The sequence below is a fragment of the Cynocephalus volans genome, chromosome 7 (genome assembly GCF_027409185.1).
Source record: "Cynocephalus volans isolate mCynVol1 chromosome 7, mCynVol1.pri, whole genome shotgun sequence".
Taxonomy (NCBI): domain Eukaryota; kingdom Metazoa; phylum Chordata; class Mammalia; order Dermoptera; family Cynocephalidae; genus Cynocephalus; species Cynocephalus volans.
In genome coordinates, this window is record NC_084466.1 from 68,945,449 (window position 1) to 68,971,140 (window position 25,692).

The 25,692-nt window shown below is 39.7% G+C and overlaps 1 protein-coding gene across 1 annotated transcript in view; it reads right to left on the reverse strand.

The window, feature by feature from the left end:
- Positions 1-4,002, reverse strand: part of INTS6 (integrator complex subunit 6) — an 88,908-nt gene extending 84,906 nt beyond the window's left edge. The window contains exons 1-3 of the mRNA XM_063102140.1: positions 3,399-4,002; positions 2,956-3,033; positions 1,989-2,138 (exon numbers count right to left, since the gene is read on the reverse strand). Of these exons, the coding sequence (XP_062958210.1) occupies positions 1,989-2,138; positions 2,956-3,033; positions 3,399-3,509 (339 nt within the window). The 5' untranslated portion in view covers positions 3,510-4,002. The remainder of the gene's footprint in view (positions 1-1,988; positions 2,139-2,955; positions 3,034-3,398) is intronic.
- Between the last annotated feature and the right edge of the window lie 21,690 nt (positions 4,003-25,692).

Here is a 25,692-nt window from a genome sequence, read left to right on the forward strand (position 1 = left end):
TTTCTTCTAATTGAAAACTTTACTCCAATAATCAGTTGTATTTGAAAAATGTGGCTTCTTAAATTATTTTAATGCTAGTGTCATTTTTATGTGCCAATTTAGGACATAAGCATTAGTATTACTCCTTGCATCCTTACTTATTCATCAAAATAATTCAGAAGCATTATCCCTCCCTGTTGTCGAATTAATAAACCCTAACATGTAAAAACATCACAATCTCCAGGATCTTCTCTTGGACAAAGTGGTAACAGCACAACAGGACCACCTTCAACCTCAAACTTTTTGTAAGCTTTATTGACAAAAACCAAAGTGTTCTCTGGTGGAAGATGGCAACTAGGAAAAGGAAAATATGGGGTTAAGTTACAAATGTCCTCAGCCTCTCCGTGACAAGCAGTTTTTCTAAGGAAACACCCTAAGAAATATTTTTTAATAGGTGGTAGGAGCTGAATGTGTCCAAATGCCTTTCCCACTTATGAAATGTGATGCAGAAAACAGAAAATTAATAGTTTTGCTACACACTGACAACCTGACAACCAAATAAGGTAACCAAACAATGGCAAGTTTCAAATGTGTCTTTGAACGTAAGTCTGGATCAAAGTCATTAGCAATAAGACTATGTAGCACTACATAAAACAAAGAAATATGAAAGGGAAAGAAATCAATTATTATATTACAGAAACAAACCAAAAGGTTTATGGTAAATCTACCTAAATTACTGAGAGCTGCAAAATAAAGCAGCACAGAAGGGAAAAAAATAATAAAATTATCAACATAGTAAGAAAATACACATTTACCTAATTAAATGATGAATGTGCAATTCAATATAGTGACTGAATTGCAATGTATATCTTTAAATGCTATAGGACTAAATTCAACCATTTCCAAAGATGCTTAGGCACTGTATAGTTATCCCTAAGAAGAAAAGCATAAAAATTGCTAAAACAAGGGAACAATTCCACTTCCTTCTATATAAAGTAAATAAAAGTTGTAGTCACAGGAAGAATTTCCCTGAAATGTGTGAAAGTCATGAAAAATGTGGATTATGGAACCTGGAAAAAGAACACAACGTATATTTAAATATATCATTATGGTATTAGTGCTTTGCAATCCAACATAAGAATTGAACTCCTTGGGTATAATATTCCTTTGTTACATGTAACATTACATATTTTTCAATGTTTTTTATTTCCAGGGTAACAATATCATAAAAAGTTATAATGGACCACCTTGTATTATTTCTTAGTGAACCACTGTGTGATTTAAAGCTCTTGTCTCATCCTCAAATAGATGAAAGCAAACACAACAGAGGGATTTGAGGGGGTTCAGAAAAGGATTCTTTCATATTTCAACAGCCTTTTTTCCAAGGGTTTGGAGTTTAAATACTAAAAAACAAAACTCTGGACTTGCCATTTAATTCAGAATTCCTCCTGCAATAGTTGCTAATTGTGTATGCTATAAGAGAAATCCTAATGTACTCAGCTAGTTATAGCATTCTTCTTACCTTTCAGAGTGGTTATACAATATGGTTAAATTAAAACCTGATGTAACTAACAATAATTGTCTCTAACATTTTTACTGACTAATACAGAAATAAAGACCACTAATCAACTGGTGTCGCTAAGCCATTGCAATAGCTGCACACTTGCCTGTGTGTAAAGTTTCAGAATAACTGAGTATGGTGAGGCAGGATGCTTCCCGCTTTTATATCTTTAGTGAACTTCCAAGGGATTAAAACCAAATTCATGTCAACTTTAGAGCCAAAAACTCAGATTCTAATTCTGAATAAAAATGCATTTCAATGGGAAAAAAATGAGGGATGTAAAACCACATACAGGAGATTGAGAGTTTCACCTCTGTACTATGTGCATATTGTATTTAAATCTGAAAAGTTTTACACCTGCATTTCATGATGTATAGTTTTTGGACTAGACTTTGTTTTTCCACAAAAAGAAAATTCAACTACTTTTCCACCTTAATATTCAACCTACCTGCCCATAGTTGTCTATGCCAGTTACTAATCTATTTAAATTTAATAAATCAAAAGCTGTCCTTAGGGATTGGCCAAGAGTCGTAAGTCCTTCAGCCTGAAGGTTTTTCAGTTCATTCATAAACGTTGCATGGTTTTCTTTCCATCCAGCCTGAAAAGAAAAATGTAAGAATTTTTTTTTTCATCTTTTTCAGCCATGTACACACGGACAGCCGTTATAATCTGACGTTCAGCAAGTAACTGCTTCACTTTTGGTTGGTACGGTTTGGTTAACGTGTTAATACTGTATCACTGCTGAGGAAACTCTTCCAAAGGTGACCAAGAAAAAAACCTACTTACTCTGATACCTTTTGGTAGTTAACAGCCTTAACACTTTATAACTTCACCGGGAAATTTACTACCTAACCTAAAAACCAAAATGTGGGGATGAGAAGGTACTGGTGAAAAGCAGAAGAGAGCAGGACTTCTGAAGTTAACCTACAGCTGTCCCACCGTGCCGGCCCGCGCGGCCCTCTTCGGACGAATCTGAGAAGCCCGAGCCTCGCAGCCCCCCATCCGGCTCCTTGGCCAACCGAGCGATTCCCCTTTAATGCAAACCGGGGCTCGGCGCGGCCGGGCCCGGCTGTCACTGGGGCTAACTTGAATAAATATCCCCCACAGTTCATTGCTGCCGCTCACGCCGCGGAGGGGAAATGTCGGCCATGTTAATCGCAGCGCCAGCGCCGCCGCCGCCGCCGCCGCCGCCGCCGGGCCGAGCCGGGGAGGCGACGGCGGTGGCCGGGTGACTCCGCGCCACGCCAGGACGCTCCCGGGCGGGGGAGGGGGGTGGGAGTCCGCAAGGGAAGAGACCTCAGCGCCTGGAGCGCAGCTGGTGGGGGAGGGGAGCATAATGAAGGGTGAATGGGGGGGGCGGGGAGGGCGAGCGAGGAAGGAACAGGGAAGGGAAGGGGGAGGGCGAAGGCTGTTACCTTGATAGCATAGGGCGGCTCTTCGAAAGTGACCAGCATATACCTGTCTCCTCTGCTGGCAGGGTCCCGGGCACGGAGCTGCGGAACGGGAGGAGAAACAGGGCGGGCGAGAGGGAAGCAGAGGCGAGGTTACTAGGCGGAGAAGGGGCGCTCAGCAGCCCCGCCGCCCCCACAGTACCGCACACGCAGCGGCCACCCCTCCACGCCACCCCCCCCACACAGATTGCGCCCCACACACCGCCCGGGGCCGGAGCCCGGGCCGGGGCCGAGCCCGGCTAGAAGCGCCCGCCCGCGCGGTGGGGGAGGGGGTCCCCGAGCCCGGCAGCTCCCGCAGTCAGGTCCCCGACACCCCCGCCCGGCCGCCCCCGGTGCCCCCCCACACACACCCTGCCACCCGCGGGCCTATGGGTCGGGGTCGCCGCCCGGGATCGGTCAGTCGGTACCTTCATGAAGGTCTCTACCGCGCCTTTGGCCGTGTCCAGGTAGGTGGTGCCCAGATGGCTGCGCTGGTTCATAGAGGCAGACGTGTCTATCAGGAACAGTAAGATGGGCATAGTGCTGGCCGGGGACACCGGGGCCCGCGGTGGTGGAGAAAAAGGAGATGGAAGAGGTGGAGGCGCCGGTGGCGGCGGCAGCGACCGCCGCTACGCGGGGCGGGGGAGCGCGGCCCCCGGGAGGAAAACACCGTCTGGGTCTTTCCTCCGGCTGCGGGGAGTTTCTCCCCCGATAGTTGAGAGGAAACTCCCCAGACCCAGTCCTCCCCGTCGTACCCCCGCCTCCGCCTCCTCCTGCCTGCCCGCTGGGGCGGGCGCCCGGCCGTCTGTCGGTCTGTCCCCCCTGCCTCGGGGATCCCGTCCCCGCTCCCGGCCCCTGTGTGTGTCCCAGCGGGAGACGGGCCTGGCTCCCCACCCCACCCCCGGAGCAGGGAGTGGGGACCTGGGAGCTGGCGAAGAGGGGAGTGGGCTGAGGGGAGATTGGCCCTGGGGCTGTTGGGAGAAGTTTCAGGGACTCCCTCCGCACCCCGGCGGTGTCACCACTTTCTCAGCCCCTCTCGCTACTGAAGCGCTTTTCTCTCTCACACTCCGGTTTTAACTCGGGCAGGGGCTGCAGAGGCTCCGCCCCCTGACACGTCCCCGAGCCACGTGATTCGCCGCCCTGCTATGCTATTGACTAGCTCCTAGCCTCTTATTAGCATATTAAAACAGCTCAGGGGCGGGGGCAGCTTCTAGGCCAGCTCCGGGAACAGTTATTGAGCAGGCGCGGAGGCGGGGCGTCAGGTGCGCGCGAGAGCGAGCTCCAGGGACAAGCGGGCGGGCTGGCAGACGCGGAGGCGGGCTCCGGGAAGGGGCGGGACGGGCCGGGGAAGGACCGCGGAGCTGGAGCGGGGGCGGGGGCCGCGTCGGCGCGCGCTGGGCGGCCGCGGCTGTGAGCCTGCGCGTACGGGCCGCCGGCATCTCCTTGGCTATTGGAGGTGATAGGGGTCGGGGGAAGGGAAGTGAAGATCGGCTTTGGCTCACCCTCCGAGGTCGCTGTACCGTGGACGAATGAGGGGGGTTGAGTGAGGTGAACAAACACTAGATTAGGAGAAGGGGATAAGACCGTAGTCGCCTTCCCGGGGAGAGCTCGGAGCCTGCGGTTGCCCTCCCGAGGAGGGCTCGGAACCCGCGCCCGCCGGAGATGGTTCTCGGGCCTCGGAAGGCCGGCCCCAGCGCGGGCGGGCCCGGGGCGGGGGAGGGGAAGTGAGAGGTTGTTTATGACCGGGGACTAATCTCCTCCGCGAGTCACACCGCACCCTCTGGGGAGTGGGGATGAGGGGCGAGCGTCGCTCGACCTCGGGGAGCGTCCAAAGGCGAGAGCTGGACTCGCAGCAGGCTGAGAACCTTCTCGTCGAGGACCCACCAAAAAGGGAACAAACCCTCTTTCCTAACCCGAGCCGGAGAAAACATAGATGGAGTCTCAAATATCAGTAAACGGTTTGTGGGCCTTTTTATTCGCGCGGAAACATAACTGGTCCTACCAAAAGAAATTCTTTTTCTCAAGCCGTGTTTACTTAGGGCTGTAGAATTTCAATCTCAGAGCTGAGAGGGCCCTTTAGTAGATCATAATCCATTATCCTCAATTTAAAGTGAAAAAACTGACCTCAGCTTGTCCAGGGTACACAGAACGCGTTCCCCGTAACCCTACCAGTGCTTATTCCTATTACCATATGCTGCATCTCATACTCGTTCCAAACGCTGTGCGAGGAAAGACATTCTCTGTTAAGCCCCTGTCGTCTTACCTAAACTAATTAATGTCCTCCACGTCTGAGGAAAACAGTTTCCTCAAATACACTAATTGAAAAACTGAAGACACTACCTTGAATACAAGTCGGATAGAGACATACAGCCCTATTAACACTATGTAGATAGTTAAAAGGCCTCTCTATCTAGCCTTGCATTTCCGGATTTTATTCTTTACCCTCAAATTCTTATTTGCCTACTGTTCGTTTAAAGAGCGAGTTCCTATTAACGTTAACATTAGAAGAGAGAGGCTTTATGACACTTTTTTATAGTCTGAGTTTCATAACTTGGACTTTTCTTAATATTTAAGACAACCTCTGAAACTTTTTGTTAATTTATAGTAGGGCTGTTTCAGTAATATGCTGTTCTGTGAGTATAGACCATAGAACGGGTGTGGTATTTTTAAGATATTGGGACTGCAAAGTAAGTCGCTGAGGACCTACTGTGTACTAAGTAAAGTGGAGGTAAATGAATAAAATGTGCTCCCTGCCTTCAAAGAGCTTATGGTTTTCTAGGAAAGTATTACATACACATTATTAGCTGCTCCAAGGCAGAAAGTGATTAGATGCTAAATAATTCAGAAAAAAAAAAAAAATGTATTACCTGGGGGTGATGAAAGAACATTTTCCAAGGTCAGTAGGTTTATCTGTGCCTTAGAATAGTGTTTCTGAACACTATTTTGTTGTTTGGGATTGTACATCTGAAAATAAAAATTAGAGTTCTATGACAATTTGCAAATTATTTTACCACTTGTAAAGATAAAATTTTTCTTTAAAGTTGTCATTTGCATAATTTTCATAGTATCAGTCTTGTCTATATCAGTGCTTTGCTTTTTTTTTTTTTTTTTTTTTTTTGGTGGGTGGCCGGTATGAGTGTCTGCTTTTCAAACTGTGGTATGTGGACCCCTGCTTGGCTGCAAATATATTTTCTAGGATCACAAGAATTTCGTTTTCTTTTTTTCTTTTTTTTTCTTTTTTTTTTTTCTTGCAGCTGGCCGGTAAGGGGATCCAAACCTTTGACCTTGTTGTTACAAGAATCATAAGAATTTCTTTCAGGAGTCTATACATTATTCAGGTTTGAGAAACACTGCTTTAAAGGACTGGTAGGATTTGGATATGGGTCAAGGAAGGGGAAGCTGCTGGTGAAAAAAGTGCTTTCAGACAGTGAAAATGTGAAGAAAGGAAGTTAAGACAACATTGCTGATGGCTTCCTGGGAAATAATGAGTTTCAGCATAGCACCAGGCACATGAAGAATAGTATAAAATCCAGAAAGGTAAGTTAGGTCTAGACAGTAGAAGGCCTTTATTCCAAGCTAAGAAATTTTTTTTCCCTATAAATTGGAGAGGTTTTAGTTGGGGTGCTGAGCACCAAGCAGTGTTTGAAAGGAATCAAACCATGCTACTGAAGTGATTAGCATGTGTTAGTAATGACCTCACTTATTACCGTTATTTGAAATCATTTTCCAATGGAGCCATCATGGCTCTTTATTACCTAAATCAATGGAGTTGGTAGATTGTCATTGCTAGGGTCATAAGTGGGGGTGGATAGTGGAGTAGGGTTAGAATCAAAGATCAGGAGAGCCAAGTCCAGTGAGCCAACCCAGAACATGCAACCAGAACATATGGTTATGATGGTGTCTGAGATCAAAGATCAGGTTTCCAGTTCAGAAGACCAGAAGTACTGGAAGGCAAGGCCCTGGGGCAGAACAGGACAGAAATTAGGACATACGTAGGCAGCAAATCAAGAAACAAGACACCAGGAAGCATTGACAAGCAGTCCCTAGACAAAATTGTGAAATAGGCCAAGTTTATTCTTAGTGATTCTGGTTGACAATTTAGCTGTTGGTTGATGATGGGTTAAAGCAGTGGTTCTTAGCCAAGCGATGCACACAGTATCACACATAGAACTTAAAAAAAAAGAAATGTACCAAGGCGCATCCCCAGAGGAAAGTGATTCGGTAGAATTGGGATGGGCCCTGGTCATCTCATTGTTCTAAAGCTCATCAGATGAATCTTGTAAATAATACTGATTAAGATTTACATGCTTAATGTGTAAGAATAATGTATGTTTCTGGCATCTAGTAGTACTCAGTAAATAAAAAAAATTCACATACCCTTAGAGGTACTGCATTTTTTTTAAAGAACTCCTAAAATAAAGCTGTACATTAAAGGGGGAGAAAAACTTTAAATGTGATCACCAATATATTTAACAGTGGATTTGTCATATGCTTATTTAAATTGTTTGAATTCAACTATGTTTGGAAAAATAAAAAGAACACTAAGTAGTGCTGAAGATTACCACTGTTCCATCAGTGGGTTTAGGTCCTGGAGTAGGCAAGGGATGGGAACCGTGAATCTCTTCACTCAATCTCTGTTTGTGATTGGAGAAAGATTCTGGTTATATTCAGGCCTATTTTTCTAAAAAGTGGCCCCTAAAATGCAAGCCAACTATTTCATCAGACTGAACTGAAGAAGCACTGAACTCTTGCAATGCTAGATAGAACACTGGTTAGAGTAGTGTGTGTTTAAGCCTTGTGTTGTTGCAGTCTAAAGGATTAGGGAAGCTTTTTCCAGGAGGGCATTGGTCAGAAGAGGTATATGCTCTTTTCTGCTGCTTTTAAAGGAGTACTGTCCAAATGCTGTTGCTCCACTTGAAAAAGGAATAAATAAATTATGTAGAAACCTCTGAAAAAATGGTGACTCTGGCCAAAATTGTTGAAATGGGGCTATTCTAACAGAATTAAGAACTGATGAATTAGACTTATTTGTAGGGGCCAACCAGAGCCCTTTTAAATTATTTTGAACCAATTAAGCATGGTAACACTGTTTAAAAATAATTACATCCAATAACTTGGCTTATGGTATCTGGATGTGCCATCTGAACAGAATAATCAGATGAACCTACTGTTCCTCATATGTAACCTAACAAAGTTTCTTTTGGCTGCCTTACCATTTCCTCAGCTCTCTTCTATACTACCCTCTTTGAGAACATAATTGTCAATGTTACTGAGAAGCTGAGAACATTTTAAAAAATGTAAAAATAATAAGCATAATAAATCAGATGTGAAACTATCCAGCCAATGTAACCAGATAGTACATATATAAGGAAATTTAATTTTGGTTATACTGATATTATATAATAGAAGTACTCCAAAAAATGGCTAGTAGGGACTACTATTAAGAAGAAATTAGATCTTTCCAACAAGCAGTGTTTCACAGTGATAGTTGAAGTCTCAGACAATTCAAGATCAGACCTGAAAATGGACATATCCAAATTGATAATTAGAATCAGAGTGGAACACTTTCTCTAGCAATAGAACATGAACATCGCAGTCATTCTTTCAACTAGTATTAATTGCACACCTAATATGTCACAGCACTATGGTAGGCCCTCAGAGAGAGTATAATCTAATGGAAAGACAAAAGATAAACAAATCATAAGAATATAATATTATGTCAGCAAACTCCAGGCATGGTATAAAACTTAGAGTCTAGCTTTGAAAATTAGAGGGAACGTAAAATATTTCGTCCATTTTGAGACACCATAAACTGTAAGCAACTCCATTATTTTTGGACCACTGGGGGGAAATGATACTAATTAAACTATGACACAATGGTCTTGTCACTAATGATTTTTCCACAGTGTTGAATTCTGCCAACAGGAGCATTAGTGATACAACATTTTTTTAAAAGAATATTCACTATTGTCTTCAGTATTTTCTTATAAATTGTTGGCATGCATTCTTTTGAGTTTTGATGCTGTTAATCCAACTAGAAGATGTCAATGAAAGGTTTCCAAACCACAACCAGGACTTAAATCCTTTCTTTAAGTGGTTGGTTGATGGAAATGTTGAGAGTTTGCAGTTGTCTAGTCGTGCCATCAGGAATAACCATGAAGTCTTCAAATGTGCAGGCTATGACAGTTACATCACACCTGCTTTCTGGTGACAGTATTGTAAGATGCAATTGATTATAAGTCACATTCCAATTTTAGAAATGTTAAAATGGAAAGAAATGTACATCTCAGGATCAGTAACATACTATTTAGTGCTAGTAGCTATTAAAATAAGTATTATTAGGAGAATATACAAAGAGCTCTGTGAGCACTGAGGGTAGGCCAGCTTACTCAAAGTAAGTGATATTTGAGCAGACAAATGAGGATATGTGAGTGCGTGAGAAGGGTCAGTAGAGCTGGAATGCGTGCGGAAGGGCAATAAGAGTGGAGGCTGGCTGCATCGTGAAGGCTTTCATTTGCCCAACTAAGAAAGTTTGAATTTTATTCTTTGGTTGGTAGGAAGACAAAGTTTGGGGGTCAGGGAGTAACCCTAATAATCATATTTTAGAAAGATAATTTCAGTAACAATTTGGAGGATGGATTAGAATGGGAAGAGACTGGGCAAGGAGACCATTTGGGCAATTTTTGCATTAATGCATGGAACACATAAGAGTTACTATGGAAGTGGCAACAGGGAAGGTGAGGAGAGGGTTGTAAAACACTGAGATGATAGAATGGACAGGACTTGGTGAAATGAGTTGATGAAGGCAGAATCATGATATTGTCTGATTAAAACATCTTGTGTCATGTAAAGTGAATATCATCCAGCTATTGGTAACTATAAATTCTAATAAGATGTCTAGCTCTACCCTAAAGGACTAATAGTGTTTATTCAGTCCTCTGTTCAACAAATATTTGTTGAATGCCTAATGTGCAGGAGCTGGGAATTTAGCAGTGAGTAAAAAAATAAATTTCTGTTGTTTACAGACTACCCAGTATATGGTATTTTGTTATAGTAGCCCAAGCAGACTAAGACATGAAGTTTTGTAAAACATTTGCAGTTTGATATGCTGATAGATATTAAGGTTTTATCTGTTGGTAAATATTCTGTGCTGATACTTAAGTATTCTTATTAATAACAATTAAGTATTAGCATTAATAATGTGTATTTCTTGCTGATACTTAGTACATATTCTTATTAAAAGCAGTATTATTATTAATGATAATAAGTATTCTTTCTTAATACAGGTTCTCCCAGCAAGTGGAACATCTATTATTCATGAAATGTTATTGAGAGATTTATTTGTCTTACAGTAGACAGGTACTGTTTTATAGTCTGGGGATTCAATAGTAAATAAGATAGACCTAATTCCTTCCCTCACAGGGTTGCCAGATAAAATACAGGACTCACAATTAAATTTGAATTTCAGATAAATAATGCTTTTTTTTTAGTATAAGTGTGTTCCATGTGATATTTGGGACATGCTTATACCCAACAGGCACTAGATGGGGGGGGGGGGGGAGGAACCTGCCTGCCAACCAAGAATACCCACCCTTATAGCAAGAAATACTCTTCTGTCATGTTTGAGCTGTGATATGTTTTGCATCCATTTGTGCCATGGTCTCTTTGTTATACCATCCTAGCCTAACTAGCATAATGTGTCAGTCCTGAAATTCACTATCATTCCCAAATTTACGGCAGAATCAGAAGTTTTAATGTCATGTACAAACAGCTAATAAAATACATGTAAATAAAGGCAACAGGGAGGTATGCCAAACCCTAAAAATGTTTGTACTATAGTCATTATAACATAGTTTTAAACCTGAGTATTTTCAAGATGTTTATGAAGGACATCAGATCATTATAAGAAAATTATATAACTTGATGGTTTCCCTAAGCAACTAACACTATAAATTACTCCTGGCAATTAAAACATTTCAAATATTTTTTTCAAATAATTACTACTGACTGTAGAGACAAGTGTTACAGGCTCTAAAAATCATAAATAAGACATGAATTTTGCCTTCCAAAAGCATACAACCTAGTAGGGGAAATAAAGATACATCATACAGCAGAACATAATCAGTGCCAAAAGATATGTGCAAATTGTATCTCTAGTTGAAGTGAGAAATTCATTCAGAGTAGATGGGAATAGAAGAAAGCAATTGAATGAGGAAGGATTTTTTTCTTTAAAGCATTACAATTTTCTATGTTGAATTTTTTTATTTAAAAGTAAATCTTATTGTCAAACTTTTGCAAAATACAAAAATAATAACAGAAAAACAGAAAATCACTTTTAACTTCGTTACCCAGAGATAACCACTGATAACATTTAAATATATATCCTCGCCTCTATATTTTAAGTAAAATTGGAGTCTTATTATGTTTTCTTTTCTATCCTGCTTTTTTCAACTTAATGTGAGCATTTTACATATCATTAAATAATTTTTTAAATATGACTTTTTAATAGGTGTATAATATTTCATCCAACAGATGTATTATGATTTATTTTCCTCTTATTACTAGACATTTAGTTTATTTACAAATGTTTTACTCTTATAAATAATGATGCATTAAACAGCCCTATACATAAATCTTTGTAATAATTCAACAACTATTTTTTGAACACTAGTTACTGCTTTGGATGTCAGAGATACATTAGTGAACAAACAATACAAAATCCCTACCCTCTTGGAGAGGAGGAAAGAGAGATAATAAAGATGTAAACTATATATTATGTCAGATAGTAATGAGTGCTCAGGAGAAAAATAAAGGAAGGAAGTAATAAGAAGTGCTGCACTCACTGAGAAAGTGACATTTGAGCAAGTGCATGAAGGTGGTGAGGCAGCGAGCCAGGTGGATGTTGGAAGAAAACATTCCAGGTAGAGAAAAGCATGTGAAGACCTCAAGTTTGGAGTGGCTCTGGCATAGACAAGGAACAGCAAGGAGGCCAGAATGGCTGAGCGGGCAAGGAAAGTTGTTTGAAGCAAAGTCCAAGAGGTAAAAGGTGGAGTCAGCTCATATAGGACCTTACTGATGATGAGGGGAATTTGGCCTCTATGCTGACTGTGATAGGAAGCCATTAGAAGGTTTTGAGCAGAGGGCTATCTGACCATTTTGGCTATTCTGTGAGAGTAAACTACAGAAAGAAGGGTAGAAACAGAACAGGAAGTCATTTCTGTAATCCAGGTGAGCGGTGATGGTGGCTTTTGGACAATGGTGATAACAGTTAAAGTGGCAATAAGTTGGTTTTCATTGACTTGGATGTGAGATATGAGAAAAAGGAGTCACAGATGACTCTGAGCATCTCCAATTAGTTTCTTAGGGTAAATTTCCACGGGGGAAATCATCAGATGCATCTGTACGGCCAGATTGCTCACCTGAAAAGTTGTCAGTTTCTACTTCCAGTATTTTATATGCAATACAATTTATAAAAGTTTTTGAGAAAAGATGTTTCACCCAGAATTTTTTAGCAGCTTTACAAATTACTTTAGACTGCATAGAATCATTAGGGAGCTTAACTTTTACATGTATGTATTACTACATTTTAGGCATAAAAATATTTTCTGATCGAGATTATCAAGGGCTAAGTGTTTCCCTTTTGAATCTATACTATAGAAATAACTAAAACATGAAGTGGAATTTGATAAATGAAAAAAAAATTGAAGTTTAAAATGCTATGAGGAACATTTACCTAAGAGGACAGGACAAGAAAAACTAAAAAAATTAGAGAAGGTAGAGAACCAGGAACCTGACTTGCCAAAGCAAAGAGAGGAGAGAATATCAGAAAAGTGAATATGTTTTTTTCAAAAGGTACTGAAACATCAAATAAAGTGGAGACTGAGCAGAAGCCACTAGATTTGAGAAAGCCATTGTTGACTTTTTTTAAAGGTCTTTTCAGTAGAGTATGGAGACGAAAGTATATTGATTACCAGGATTTTTAGTGAATGACTGAAGTCAGAGAATATAACTTTTCTTTTTGTACTAAAAAAAGGGTGGGATGGTAGCCCAAAGGACCAAAGAGGACCTTTTTTTTTTAAGGTAAAGGAAAAACCTCAACATGTTTTTAAGTAGAGAAAGAGCAGAGAAAACAGGAAGCTGTGAGAAAGGTACAATTGGTATGGCAGGTCTCAGGAGCAGGAAAGGACAGGGTCAAGAGCATAGGTAGGAATATTAATAATGTGAAGAAAGGGGCAATGACTTCTCTGAGACCAGAAATAATGACAAGAAATGAACAAAGCAATTAGTCCAGTTCCTGGTGTGATGGTTAATTCTATGTGTCAACTTGACTGGGCCACAAGATGCCCAGATATTTGGTCAAACATTATTCTGGGTGTGTCTGTGAGGGTGTTTCTGGATGAGATTAACATTCAAATCATTAGACTGAGTAAATGCAATTGCCCTCCCTAATTTGGGTGGGCCTCATCCCATGAGTTGAAGGCCAGAGCAGAACAAAGGCTGTGTAAGAGAATTCCTTCTGCCTGACTGCCTTGGGGCTGGAACATTAGTCTTTTCCTGCTTCCAGACTCAAACTGAAACATTGGCTCTTCTTGGATCTGGAGCCTGCTGGGCTTCAGATTGGAACCTGGTTCTCAGGCCTTTAGATACAGACTGGAACTATACCGTCAGCTCTCCTGGTCTCCAGCTTGCCAACAGCAAGTCTTGGGACTTCTTAGCCTCCTTACTAATGTGAGCCAATTCCTTACAGTAAATTTCATATATGTATAATCTCATATGTGTAATATAATATATATACAATGTGTGTGTTTATATGTGTATATATAAACACATTGGTTCTGTTTCTCTGGAGAACCCACATAAATGTTTAATGTATGCTGAATGACAAAATCAATTGTGAAGAAATTCAGATGTGGAGAGAATGGATGCAGAAGGAGCTATGAGAAGTGGATGGCTGCCCAAATTCACCAGTAAGACTAAAGGCCAAGCTAATTGCTCCAGGGAAATACCTTTGGTGGCTGCTGGGGGATAGTTTGGACACAAGCAGATCATCTGTGCTCTTAATGGGCAGAGATGCCACCAGGTGAGTGGTCAAGCTCTAGGAGATTCAGCAAGCATTTCTGTAAATATTCAGACTTCTGTGTCAGGAGCATGATGGGAAGTAACAGGTAAAGACCAAATGCTATTGGCTTCAAGGAGATGAGAAGAAAATAAACACTTCACTGTCTACTTGTGCTAGGACTTCCCCATGGTCATTTAATCTAACCAACCTGTAAACCAAGTGTAGTGGATTGAGTTATGTCCCCCCAGAACTCACTGGAGCTTGAACTGTGTTCCCCAAGTTTTATGTATTAGAAACTTAGACCCCACTGTGATTGTTAAAAGGGTGGGAAATCCTATTATGGTAATTGAAAGGTGGAGACTTGAAGAGGTGATTGGATTGCAGGACCCTGCAGTAGTGAATGGATTAAAAATGGTGGTCAGGGGCATGGTTCTAAGGGCTTTAAAGAAGAAGAGAGTCTCTCTCTCTCCCTCTCTCTCTCTCTCTCTCTCTCTCTCTCTCTCCCTCCCCCTCCTTCCCTCCTTCCCTCCCTCTCCCTCTCCCCCCTCCTCTCTCTGCTTCCACTGTATTGCAATGTGAGACCCCTGGGTCACAGTCGCCACCACCAGATGAACTTTGGACTTCTCAGCCTCAGAAACTGTAAGCAATAAATGTTGTTTTTCTTTATAAATTACCCAGTTCCAAGTATTTTGTTATAAGCAACAAAAACGGACTGATACAGAAAATTGGTACCAGGGAAGTGGGGTGTTGCTTATAACAAGTACTTGAAAATGTGGAAACAGCTTTGGAACTGGGTGTTGATGAGAGGTTGGAGGACTTTGGAGGACTCTGAAGACAAAGAGATGAAGGAAAGTTTGGAATGTCTTAGAGACTGGTTACACGGTGGCGAGCAGAAGGCTGATAGAAATACGGACTATGAAGACCCTTCTAAGGAGATCTCAGATAGAAATAAGAAGTTTTTTGGAAACTTGGGCAAAGATCACCCTTGCTGTGAAAAGGAAAGGAACTTGGCCGTGTTGTGTCCATGCCCTAGGACTTTGTGGAAGGTGGGACTTAAGAGTTGTGAACTAGAGTGTTTGGCAGAAGAAATTTCCAAGCAGCAAAGCATTAAGGAAGCTGCATGGTTACTTCTAATAGCCTATGCTGACTTATGGCAGCAAAGGCAAGATGTAAAGCCAAAATTTAAAAGGGAAGCAGAGTGTAAAAATTTGGAAAATTTGGAGCCTGGCTATGTGGTAGAGAAGCAAGAGCATTTTCAGAAGAAAAATCCAATGGTGCTAAGAAGATTAGTACAAAGGAAAGAGATTATCAAGGAGAAAAAGGCTCTGAAGGCATTGCAGAAGACTCTGGGGCCAATCCTTCCATTTCAGGCCCAATGACCTAGGAAGACAGAATTGTCTTGGGGAACAGGCTTGAGGGAGCCTTCCATGGGCTCATTGCCCAGGGCCACCTCAGGAAGCTTCTTCCAGTACCAGTACCCCAGCTGCTTTGGCTGCTCCAGTTGTGGGTAAATTGACCCCAGTTGTGGCTGGTCATGCAGCTTTGGAAGACATAAGCTGGAAGCCTTGGGGGCGTCCACGTGGTGTTAGGTCTGTAGGCTCACAGAATGCCAGAGCTGTGAAGGCTTGGGAGCCTCCACCTCGATTTCAAAGGATGTATGGAAAAGTCTGCGGGCACAGGAAGAGATCTGTCACAGGGGCAGAGTCACCACAGACAGCCTTCACTAGTGCAATGCTGAGCAAAAATGTGGGGTCAGAGTTGCAGCAGAGAAACCCCAACAGCACCATGCCTAGTGGAACCATGAAAATGGGACCACCATGGAGACCCCAGACCTGTGGAGCTACCAGAGTGGAACACCAACCTGGGAGAGATGAAGTGTGGCCTGAGACCAGGAAAGCCATAGGAGCAGAGCTGCCCAAGGACTTGAGGACCCAACCCCCACACCAGTGTGCAGAGGAGGTAGAACATGGAGTCAGGGTACCTGATTCACCAGTTTTGAGATTGAATGCCTACCCTGCTGGGTTTGGGACTTGTTTGGGACCTGTTACACCTTTCTTTTGGCCTATTTCTCCCTTTTGGAATGGGAATATGTACCCTATGTTTGTCCCACCATTGTATCTTGGAAGTGGATAACTTGTACTGATTTCACAGATGGGACTTTGAACTTCGGACTCTTGAGCTGAAACAAGTTAAGACTTTGGGGATGAAGTTAATGTATTTGTATGTAAAAAAAACATGAGTTTTGAGGGGCCAGGGGCAGAATGTAGTGGATTGAATTATGTCCCCCCAGAACTCACTGGAGCTTGAACTGTGTTCCCCAAGTTTTGTGTATTAGAAACTTAGACCCCACTGTGATTGTTAAGAGCGTGGGAAATCCTATTATGGTAACTGAAAGGTGGAACCTTGAAGAGGTGATTGGATTGTAGGACCCTGCAGTAGTGAATGGATTAAAAATGGTGGTCAGGGGCATGTTTCTGAGGGCTTTAAAAGAAGAAAAGACTCTCTCTCTCTCTCTCTCTCTCTCCCTCTCCCTCTCCCTCTCCCTCTCCCTCTCCCTCTCCCTCTCCCTCCCTCTCCTTTTCCCTCCCTCCGTCTCCCCCACCCCTCTCTCCTTCTCTGCTTCCACCATCTTGCAATATGAGACCTCTGGGTCACGGTCGCCATCACCAGATGGACTTTGGACTTCTCAGCCTCAGAAACTGTAAGCAATAAATGTTGTTTTTCTTTATAAATTATCCAGTTCCAAGTATTTTGTTATAAGCAACAAAAACAGACTAATACCCTAAGTGTTCTTACTTTTTCAGAAAAACAAATGGAGATTCAGTCATATTAATTAACATAGTCCAAGGTCACAAAGCAGAAACTAGAACCTGGATCTGAATCCAGAGGCAAAATTCTGGGTAAGTTGACCCATCCATGGGACTTGGGGCTTAGGGACAGGGCTGCCATCCTGTGATGACTACAGGATCTTAGATCCAAGGCAGAGACTCAGGCACAAAGGAAAATGACAGGGAGACAATCAACAAAATATGTTTTATGGCAGGAATTTGCTCATAAAAGATGAGAAAGATAAAAGGGGATGTTAGTGAGAATATAATTTTATATTCAGTTCACTAATCTCCAAAGACCCATCTTCTAAAAGAGTGAATAAAATAGCTTAATATCTTATTATGCAATATCTGTCATTGATGATGGGCACATAAGGGCTCTCATGACATCCACTTAATTTGCCAGATTAACTGATGCTCTTCATTCCCTGTTTAACACATGCCCACAGCATAGTATATGCTCAAAACTAGTAGACTTTCCTCTAATGTATTCGTGAACCTCTGCTACCACTACAACTTTCATGCTTATGGAGTCAATTACAATTTCCGCAAACCTGTTTATACTAGTTAAACTTGTTATTGGAATTACATTAATTAAATATTGTGTAAACCAATGAAATGTAAAAAGTCATTAAAGAAACTGCTGTCAAATTAGGTGTAAGCAAGAAAACTGCAAAAGCCTAGAAAAAGTTAGTAAAAATCTACAAGTGTTTTGCTGGCAAATGAAATACATTGGTAGTTTAAGTTAAAATTAAAAGTTTAAGATATGTATGCATCATTTTTCCATTTTTCTGTTTAATTGACTTTTTCCATCCATCAGTCACCTACCAGTGTTGCATAAGAGAGCTTTTGCTATAGTCTGTGTTGTGTTTGTATAGCACTTATGATCATTATTTCTATAAAAGCAAAAACTGTTTAGAAAAGCAAAAATAAAGGCTGGAATCCACATTCTTCTGTGACTCCATTCAGCACTTTCATGTGAAATCTCAATACAGAGTATAATACCACATGTCTGCTTAGACTGTTTCTCTAAGTCTTAGGGATAGTATGACTCTTATGTATTAAATTTTGTATTGTGAGCATTTATGGTTCACCAGTATTCATAAGATTACCAGGAATTATGTCGTTGTTGATGTTTCATTATAGGCCAATGTGTAAAGCATTTTAATAGTTCTCTCTGTAAGGAATCTTAGAAATAATCGAGTGCAATTTTCTTGTATTAACGATTAGTAAACTGATGACTAGGGTTAAAGAAACTTGCCCAGTGTAAAATTTTATTGAAATAAATGTTTATATAGCCCTTAACATTGTATCTTCCTCACAGTATATGACACTTTTTCCCAAGCACTGCACTCACCCGAGTGCGCCACGGGGCCGGCCCTCAAAACACTTTTAAATCAAATCATTAACTACTGTATTCTGATACCTATGTATCAAGTTATTCTATTTTCTACCATCTGGGTTGCCTCCTGTCAGACACTGACATAAAGGTCAACATTTTCTTTGCAGGTGAATCAGTTGAGAGTTAAATTCATCTGTGAATAGGAAACCTGAAAAACAAGGGTTATATTTATCATATGTCATAGGTAGGTAGTCCAGGTCTCATCACTCTGTGTTTCATAATGTCATCAAGGACATTAAGCTTTTTCTATTTTCTTGTGCATGTGCTTGTCAATTCATAATTAGTCAATTAACCTCAAGTATTGTAGGATGCTTTGGCAGAAGTAATGGGAAGAAGAACAAACGTGCCACTGAGCTGGCCTTTCTTAAAAAAGAGATTCTCTGGCACTGCTCCTAATAATTTCCTCTTTGATCTGATTAGCCAACTATGTCATGTAGCCACTTCTATCTGCAAGGGAAGCGGGGAAGTATAGTTTTTGGCTGGGCATATTGCCACCTCCAACAAAACTGAGGCAGTTAATAGGGAAGAGAGAATGGGTGGTGGGAAGGCAACCAGCAGTCTGTCACTGAAAGACTGTTGCCAAGATTAGAAAGAATGTTTGTGTGGTTCCTAACATGTGCCTGGCACCTAGTAGAGGCTGAAAAACCAATACCTCTTATTTTGTTAGGAAGAAATGAAACTATTGGTGATGTCTCCAAATTTCTTTCATAGTAATTATAAAGAAGTGTTTTTATACATGTAATGAATCCATTGTACTAGTAAAGTAATATTTAGTAGAAAAACAAATTTTCATTAAACTGCCATTTGGCACTAAAATATTGGTACAGAAACTTCTAAAAACTCATTCGATTAACGTGTTAATCATTTGGACAATTACAATGTGCACTGTAATCTCAAAAATTTTAAATGAGAATGATCTTTTGCTCTACTTACGTTTTATGAGTTGGAAAATGTTTGTTTATTATATTTAATTATCAGTAAATTATGTATTTTATCATAAGTAAAGCATGTTCAACAGAACTGAGGTTACCAGAGGTGGGAAATGGGAAGCAAGAGGGGGGATTAGCAAGAAATTGGTAAAAGGCCACGAAAAATGATAACATTGTGTAATGTTGAATACTCTAATTATCCTTTAGTGTTTTTGAGCATCACATATTGATTCGAGCATCACATACTGCACGCAGGTATTGATATTCAATGTGATACCCCACAGATATGTACACTCACTTATGTTTCAATTAAAAAATAAAAATGAAAAGTAAATTTTTAAAAAGCATGTTCAAATTGGTGACATGTTGAGAAAACAAATGTTGAACCATTAAAATTTTACACAAATATTTATTTGTACTATTCATACATTGTTAAGTAAAGATTTTTGACCTTTGAAAGATGTATCTGTGGGAATTATTGGGTTTCTGGTTTCAGTTTTAAAAATTTGTAGTTTGCTGTAGACATTACCGCTAGAATGGCAATACCAGAAGTTTTATGTAAGGTACTTGATATTGTGAAGCAACAAGAGGAAAAAGGCAAACGTATTTAACCATTTTTCACATACAGAGATAAATTTTAGCAGAATTTCAAAGATATGTAAACACCTCCAGTTAGCATCTGCCTCACACAGAGGATACATTGTGTGCAGTCAATACCATGATAAAACAAAAAGCTGAAGAACAATCTAATGTCTTGTTATTCTAGACTTTCATCATATAAATTGTTTTTAAATGAGTGAGCAAAAAAATTAGTTCATATAAAACCTTTGTCTAAATATTTTCTTTAAAATTAACTAAATAAAAAAGGTAGGGGTGTGTGTGTGTGTGTGTGTGTGTGTGTGTGTGTGTGTGTGTGTGTGTGTGTGTGTGTGTGTGTGTGTGTGTGTGTGTGTGTGTGTGTGTGTCTAATAAAAGGAAGGGAATCTAGCCATATAAAAAAATCCCTCTAAAAAAAAAGTCTCTCTATATAGGAATCATTATGCTTAGTGCTTTATAAATACTTATATCTCTCAATTTTTACAATAATTCTGAGTAGTTATTACTCCAGTAAAGGAAATCACATGGAAAGGAGACACTCAGAGAAAGTGTGTGTCCCATACAGGGACAGTAGAGCTGTGACTCAAACTCAGATCTGACTCTGAAGCCTGTACTGATTCCTCTCCTCCATGCCCAAAAATCATAATTGTCTCATGAATATAATTTAGCTATTAGTTTTTTATGTAGCAATTTTGTGACCTTTGATGTTGATAGTTTGTAGTTTTAATTTTTAGATATGTGAAATGTAATTTTAATTCAGGTTTGCTTTCCAAATACAACCCAAGACAATGCAAGCAATATAATATGCAGAAATGAATAATTACGTGATGAATTCAATCAGTTTATAAAGTTCAAACCCAAACTTTTCCCTTGATTGAAAGATTTGGTTTTTTCTCTATAATTACCAAAAATACTTGATTCTATTATCCAATTAATTTTACATATAGATGTACATGTATATGCTTATATATATGTATTATACTTCAAACTGCAGTTTTCAACTACTATAGTTCCATAAGGAAGTGGTGGTACATGCTTTTTTCTTTTGAACTTTTTCTTATTTTTTCTTGACTTAGATTTATCCCATTACCTATAGTTCAGCTTGTTTTAGATAACCATTGCTTTTCTTTACATTATGTCATTTTGCGTAATCCACCTCTTCCATTCTCATGCCACAACTCCACCCCCAGAATTTAGTATATATACTGTTCTTACCAATAGTACCTATGTCAACATTATCATGTTATTGGCAACATTCTCACTGCTTGAAGTCAGGCTCAGTTGTAAAGGAGGATTTATTTAAGTATAGATATCTTTTTAAAACAACTGAAACAAAATGCACATATTTAATTCTTTCCATTTTTCTCAAAACTCCTTAGCCATCCAGATAGTACTTTTCTAACATCTTCTCTTTAGGCCTTTCATATTTATAGCCTATATCTATTTGTTATTAGTTTTTCATTATTTCCATTCCAGAAACTTTGTAATACCCAACTAGTTTTGTTTTTTTCCATCCCCACATTCACATTTTGCAATCATTTCACTAAACTTAATTAAATCATAGTTTCTCAGGACAACTGCATATCTTCCAAGATCAGACGAGATCGGGCGTGTTCAGGGTGGTATGGCCGTAGACAGCACAAGTGCATATCTTGCATGGCATTGCTAATATAGTTCTCTCCCTATTTCTGCATCACCCTCGTTCCCAGTACCCCATGTGCCATCCTCAACATCCTTCTTATCTAGCTAAGTTCCGTCTCAATGTTCCAGACAGTTCAGAAAACCACCCCTGATTCTTGAACACTTGGTTCGTTCCTCAGTTCCAGTTCTTAGCAGAGCTTGGACTGCATCTTACTCATCGTAATATCTGCTCAAATATTTGTTGAATTAGTGAATGCTTAGGTAAAATGCCTTATTCCAAACTTCCAGTACAATTCTATATTTTTATGGGTAGAGCCCTCGTTTTACAGTAATACAATTATTTTAATTTTTTAATTTTGATCTTTTCCTGAGCATTTCACTTTTTGTTTTCACTTACTGTCTCCCTTTAATCTATTCAATCTTTCTGCAGAAAACAAATTTTAATTAAAGTTAAAGTGCTCTTCATTTTTCTCAAGGCATCTGACATGATCCTTTTATACCTTAAGGAGTACCATTTCACGTTCTTAAGGAATCTGAAACCTATTAGCGACTCAGATCCAGTAGTTTGCTCCTTTCCACAGATCAGGCTAAGCAAACTCCCCTGGCAGGAAGCCACCAGAAATTCCAGTGGCAGGGTACTGCCATATTCCTTCACAGAAAGGATACTGCTAGCAATGCCCTATTTCTCTTATCATCTGTAACCCTTACTTAAGAAGTAGGTAAGTAAAATTGTATGGCATGGTAGATTTTTTAAATGAAATAAAAATGCATTATACACATTATGGATAAACTACTTTCTAAAGTGTGTTCTGCCTTATTTTCTCAGGTATAAAAATATTTCAAGGTAATTTCAATAAATGAAATGTTAAGAAACTACTGAAACAGTTTTTGTGAGTTGTTTTTATTTTCTCTGATTTATAATATGTATTTCCACACTCTGCTATACCACAGTGTACAATGTGTAGGTTTGTCTGTCATATCACAACTTTATTCATATGTAGGAGAATGAAACTAGACCCGTACCTCTCACCATATACCAAAATCAACTCAAAATGGATTAAAGAATTAAATATACATCCTGAAACAATAAAACTCCTTAAAGAAAACATAGGGGAAACACTCCAGGAAGTAGGAATAGATACAGACTTCATGAATGACCCCAAAAGCACAGGCAACCAAAGGAAAAATAAACAAATGGGATTATATCAAACTAAAGCTTCTGCACAGCAAAAGAAACAATCAACAGAGTGAAAAGACAACTGACAGAATGGGAGAAAATATTTGCAAAATATACATCTGACAAAGGATTAATACCCAGAATATACAAGGAACTCAAACAATTTTACAGCAAAAAACAAATAACCCAATTAAAAAATGGGCAAAGAAGCTGAATAGGCATTTCTCAAAGGAAGATGTATGAATGGCCAATAGACACATGAAAAAATGCTCAACATCACTCAGCATTCGGGAAATGCAAATCAAATACCATCTCACTCCAGTTAGGATGGCTAATATCCAAAAGACTGAGAATGATAAATGCTGGCGATGTTGTGGAGAAAAAGGAACTCTCATACACTGTTGGTGGGACTGCAAAATGGTGCAGTCTTTATGGAAAATGGTATGGATGTTCCTCAGACAATTACAGATAGGTCTACCATATGACGCTGCTATTCCACTGCTGGGAATATACCCAGAGGAATGGAAATCATCATGCCAAAAGGATACCTGTACTCCCATGTTTATTGCAGCACTATTTGCAATAGACAAGAGTTGGAACCAGCTCAAATGTCCATCATCAGATGAGTGGATAAGGAAACTGTGGTATATCTACACAATGGAATTCTACTCTGCTATAAAAAAGAATGAAATACTACCATTCACAATAATGTGGATGGACTTAGAGAAAATTATATTAAGTGAAACAAGTCAGGCACAGAAAGAGACATACCACATGTTCTCACTTATTTGTGGGAGCTATAAATAAATACACAAATAAAGTCGGGGAAGAAGACACAACAATCACAATTCCTTGAACTTGTTAAGACAAGTGAACAGATAATGATGTAGTTCGGGGGAGAGAGGGAGGTAGGAAAGGAAAGTGTAAAGGGACACAAAAATCAACTACAATGTTTATTAAATTTAAAAAATGAGAAATTCTTATTTTATTTTATTATTATTACTATTATTTTTTAAAGATGACTGCTAAGGGGATCTTAACCCTTGACTTGGTGTTGTCAGCACCACGCTCTCCCAAGTGAGCAAACTGGCCATTCCTATATAGGGATCTGAACCCCGTGGCCTTGGTGCTATCAGCACCACACTCTCCCAAGTGAGCCACGGGCCGGCCCTGGGAAATTCTTATTTTAAATCTCTACATCATTGTTAAATAGTTCTGATAATAAAAGGCCTAAATATTAAGTCCTCAGGGACATCCAGATATCTCATCTACTATGTTATTCAAGCTCTGGCAGCATATTGCAAAACAGGTATGTAATAGGCAATAGAGGGCAAGAACAAAACCTGATATTGTTACCTTGTTGTTGACAATTCCTAAGATACAGCATAAAATTTTAAAATATTTTGTTTAAGACTGGTAGTCTGTTTTAATAAGTGAAGCAGAAAGAATGGGGGGATTTCTAGGCATATCTATTTCGGGATACATCTTATAATTGATCATTTTTCCTCCTTAAGTAAATGTATTTCTCAAAGTACATAGCTCAGAGCACTGTTATAATCTTGAGAAAGAGTCATTTAAAAATGACGTTAAGAAAAGTCCGCATTTCAGCCTTGTAAGGTAGTTTAGTTGTGTGATGACCTTGGAAATTTAGCTACAATTGTGCAATTTAGTAAAGAAGACCTAGCATAGCTTAGAAAAGATCCAAAAATTCATTTTTACTCCACTAAATTATTATGGTTTCCTTGAGAAAGGATTGGAGCTTGTAAAAGGGCAACAGGCATTTGTGTAATGGTCTGAAGTATGACAGCCAAAAATAAACATAGGGGAAAAAATCATGACTTTCAGATGCATGACTTTGAGATTTGGCACAGGCCAAATTCAAGTTTACCTTTGCACTATAAAAAAAAGTTTACTAGGCAGATGGGTAAACAGTAGAGTTTATCTTACTTTATCATGAATGTTAAACCATCCAAGATCTTTTAGACTCAAAATTGTTTATTCACAAATAATAAAGAGCATGGCAGACATACCTAAAAAATTACCACATTTTCATAACCTGAGTCTTTTCTTTGCCTGTCAGTTATGTTGCCATGTGTTAAAAGTTATAGACATAAAAACTTATGAAACTTTTAAGAAACTTCTGAGGTAGAGATAAAGACAGAGAAGTGTATATGATGTAAGTGTTTGTTTATTTTTAATTGATACAGACTTTTCCCTATTGGTTTTCAACTGGAGACATTTAACTGGGAAACATTTGGGGAATGTACGAGGGCATTTTTACTTTCCCAATGAGGGAGGGAGGTCAGGCAGTGAGCTGATGACATTTAGTGCCAGAAGCTATGGATAGGAAACATCCTGCAAAATGTGAGACTGAATGTCCTGCACAACCATAATTATCTCACCCAAAATGCCAATGATGCAGCCACCCTTAAGAAATCCAAAGGACCTAGCTATTAAAATAAATGAAGTGTTTATTGTGAGCAAGTACAGAAGCAGAGGAGCATAGAGACTCAATGTGCACTGTTACAGACAGCTTGAGTTCAAATCCAATTTCTGAATGTATGACCTGAATCTCATTAAATAGTCTGAAACTCAGTTGCCCCATCTGTAAAATGGACATAATAATACCTGCTTCATAGAATTTTGTTGTAAGTACTAAACAAGTTAAAATATATAAAGTGCTTGACATGTGGTAAGCCATCAATTAATGCTGGCTATTACTATTAAAAGTTCACTCAAGTCCATATTACATTAATGGCTATTGGTGAAAGATGTACAAATATATTCTTTGAAAACCAAAGCTTCTAAATTTAAAAATCTTCAAGGTAGAATCCATTATGTTTTAGAGGATATTTCTTGATGACAATCATAATGTTAAGTATGCTCTCAGTCATTAAATGTACTCAGCCAAGGCAATTGGAGAGGTTTACAGGGTGGGGTGGGGGGCGCACTTCCAGGCTGCAGAAAGTTTGTGTTCTGTAGAAAAGGGAAGGGTGAGGGGGAGACACTTTATAGGTAAGATGTGGAGGAAGCCTGATTGAATTATAACCATGAGTTTGCATGGTAGCTATCATAGCTGATGAGATGCA